Consider the following 2,500-nt stretch of genomic DNA (forward strand, 5'->3'; position numbering starts at 1 on the left):
ATGGCGAGCTTGTTCTCAGGTAGTGATTTTACCCTTTGTTTCAGGTGTGAGCATCTCTATGGGTGCTCAATGTTAATGCCTCTATTTATTTGTCGCTATGTAAGCCAAACTTCAGTTTTTAAACACATCCTTTATGCAAATAACCGCTAAAATGTGCAGGTTTTGAGGTTACGTAAACCTGCTCAAAAAAAAGATACTTTACCGTACTTAAGCACATTCCATGAGGCTGAGGTCCTTCTCAAAGTAAATAGAATGAAGAAGAGTGGAAAATGAAACAAAAGAAATGATACGGTCACTTACGTCTTCATTTATAAGATATTTCCCAGGAGGACCCTAAAAGAGAAAGCGGACGAAAATGTTAGCAACCATAATAATGACGATGATGACGACAAATTTTATTAACTATTCAAGCTTTACTTGCTCCACTAATTAGGGAAAATCAAAAAATCAAAAAATCAAATCAAATTACAGTATACAGCCTATAGAATTTCACAATTCACCATTCAGCGTCTTTCCACGAAACAAGACGTTAACATTGATGTGCCACTATGCGTAAACACTGATGTGAAAGTGGTAAGGCTGGTCTTACCTGGGGGCCTGGGAGTCCGGGGGGTCCTGGATCTCCCTATGGAAATAAAACAGAAGCCGTTTCGTTAGCTGGTATTGCAAAGGATGGCCTTTGTCCACCCCCTCTCACCCTTCCCCCCCCCCCCCCATTTTTTTTTTTCTCCTCTACTGGACTTAAAAAATAGAAGCAGATCAGCCTGTCAACGAGTGCAAACAAAATTCGATAATTTTTGAAGAAAGAACGAATATTTGCGCTCCAACGTAATTGGTTTAAAAATTGGTAGACTGTGCGCAGAATCCCTCTCAGCAGAATCGAGTAAAAGGAAATGGGTGTGGTGAGAGTATTTTGGTAACAGGCTTGTAAAGTGAAGAAATGTCACCAAGGACGCAACGTATCGACATCGATAAAAGGTTTCTGGGCAGAGTTGGGCGGGTTTTTATATAAAAGAAATGTGTTTTTACCAAGTTGGGACAACGACGACTGCTCCGAGAATGTCATTTCAGAGATGTAAGGCAGGAGAGCGAATTCTTGCGTCCCATGATAATTATTTGAAATTATTTTTTTTAGATTGCGCCCATGCTGCGAGGGTTATTTTTATCTGTTGTTTCCATGACCGCATTAGTCCAAGTTATTTAGGGTGTAAATGGTACATATACATACACTGAGATACAAACATATTCGACCACTCGCCACAGGGGCTCTTCAGGGCCAATGAAACCAAACAGAACAACAACTTTAAGAATCCCACCTGAACCAAGGCAAACAAGTTAGCTATTTACAAGTGGAGCCTGAGAGGTTGAACCAGGGACTACCAGGATCAAATTCAACGAGTGAAACCCAGGATCTCTGGATCTCAAGGCAAGCGTACTGACCACTGGACTTCACTGCCTTCCAGTGTGGAAACTGGAATTCGACTGGAATGAAAGGTGTATAACTTAACGTAAAGTATGTTTATTTATCAAAAGGTGTCTCACTTACTATCATCCCCTCTTCACCCTGTGAGGAGCAAAAAAAATAAAAAAAGGAAAAAAAGCGAATGTTATTATTATTTTTAATGAACACTTATCAATTCACTATTCACTTGCCGGCTTTGTTCAGTTTTGGCATAGCTTACAAAAAGCCCGCAATGTCTATTGCACTTGCTATATCTCTATAAGATCTTTGGGAATCAAGTGTGAGATATCGCCAACATTTCTTCTTGTTGACGCGTTTAAAGCGGACTGAAAAAAAAAAAAAACAATTATAGCGGCGGCAAAAAATGAAAACTTACCGGCGTTCCCCTCTCACCCTAGAAGAAAACAGAGGAGAATATAGCAGGGCTGAATAACGTCTACGCATGTGCAAGCTGTCATGACAACAGTGATCAAATTTCGGCGCGAAGGTGATATGTTGTTCTTTCGTCTTGTTGAACGTAGGAAAGTGAAAGAAAGGAAGATTCCTTTCGTTTTCGACTCAAAAAGGGAATGCTTTTTTTCTCCACTTTCACAAGTAATATTTTGAAGACTTCATGATCTGCATCGAAGATTTTCTTCCAGGAAATGCCGGTGAATATGACCTTTCTTTCAACGCATTTTATGTTTCTTTGGCACATAATTGATTTCAACCGCCACGAAGCGAAGCCAAAGAAGCTACCTAGTATCTACTTCGTTTTCGATCCTCTGCTTGGCTTGAGCGAAATGATGTTTGGGGACATTGATGGTGATATGAACTGTATTTAAAAAAGAACTGAAAAAGGTGAGTGTATACCAGAACTTAAATTAATTTTAAATATTTATTCAAAGAAAACCCACTGTTTGTGTGGTCAGCGTATACTTTTGAACGCATTGCTGTCGTATAGAATAACGAATTACATTAAATTTCACTGTCCTTTGGCCGGCTTCTTGTACACTTTTGAAGCTGGCATGTCTTCTGTGACCTGTACAAATAAATTCA

The 2,500-nt window shown here is 39.5% G+C and overlaps 1 protein-coding gene and 1 long non-coding RNA gene across 3 annotated transcripts in view; one reads left to right on the plus strand and one right to left on the minus strand.

The window, feature by feature from the left end:
• The window catches only part of LOC137967928 (collagen alpha-1(II) chain-like), a 113,958-nt gene that overhangs the window by 9,398 nt on the left and 102,060 nt on the right, over positions 1-2,500 (minus strand). For both annotated transcript variants that reach the window (XM_068814530.1, XM_068814529.1), the window contains exons 61-64: positions 1,839-1,856; positions 1,547-1,564; positions 590-625; positions 301-333 (exon numbers count right to left, since the gene is read on the minus strand). In XM_068814530.1, the coding sequence (XP_068670631.1) occupies positions 301-333; positions 590-625; positions 1,547-1,564; positions 1,839-1,856 (105 nt within the window). The remainder of the gene's footprint in view (positions 1-300; positions 334-589; positions 626-1,546; positions 1,565-1,838; positions 1,857-2,500) is intronic.
• The window catches only part of LOC137967949 (uncharacterized), a 1,670-nt gene continuing 1,071 nt past the window's right edge, over positions 1,902-2,500 (plus strand). Inside the window, exon 1 of the long non-coding RNA XR_011116604.1 lies at positions 1,902-2,302. This is a non-coding gene — a long non-coding RNA (uncharacterized lncRNA). The remainder of the gene's footprint in view (positions 2,303-2,500) is intronic.

Source organism: Montipora foliosa, chromosome 8 (genome assembly GCF_036669935.1).
Source record: "Montipora foliosa isolate CH-2021 chromosome 8, ASM3666993v2, whole genome shotgun sequence".
NCBI classification, from domain to species: domain Eukaryota; kingdom Metazoa; phylum Cnidaria; class Anthozoa; order Scleractinia; family Acroporidae; genus Montipora; species Montipora foliosa.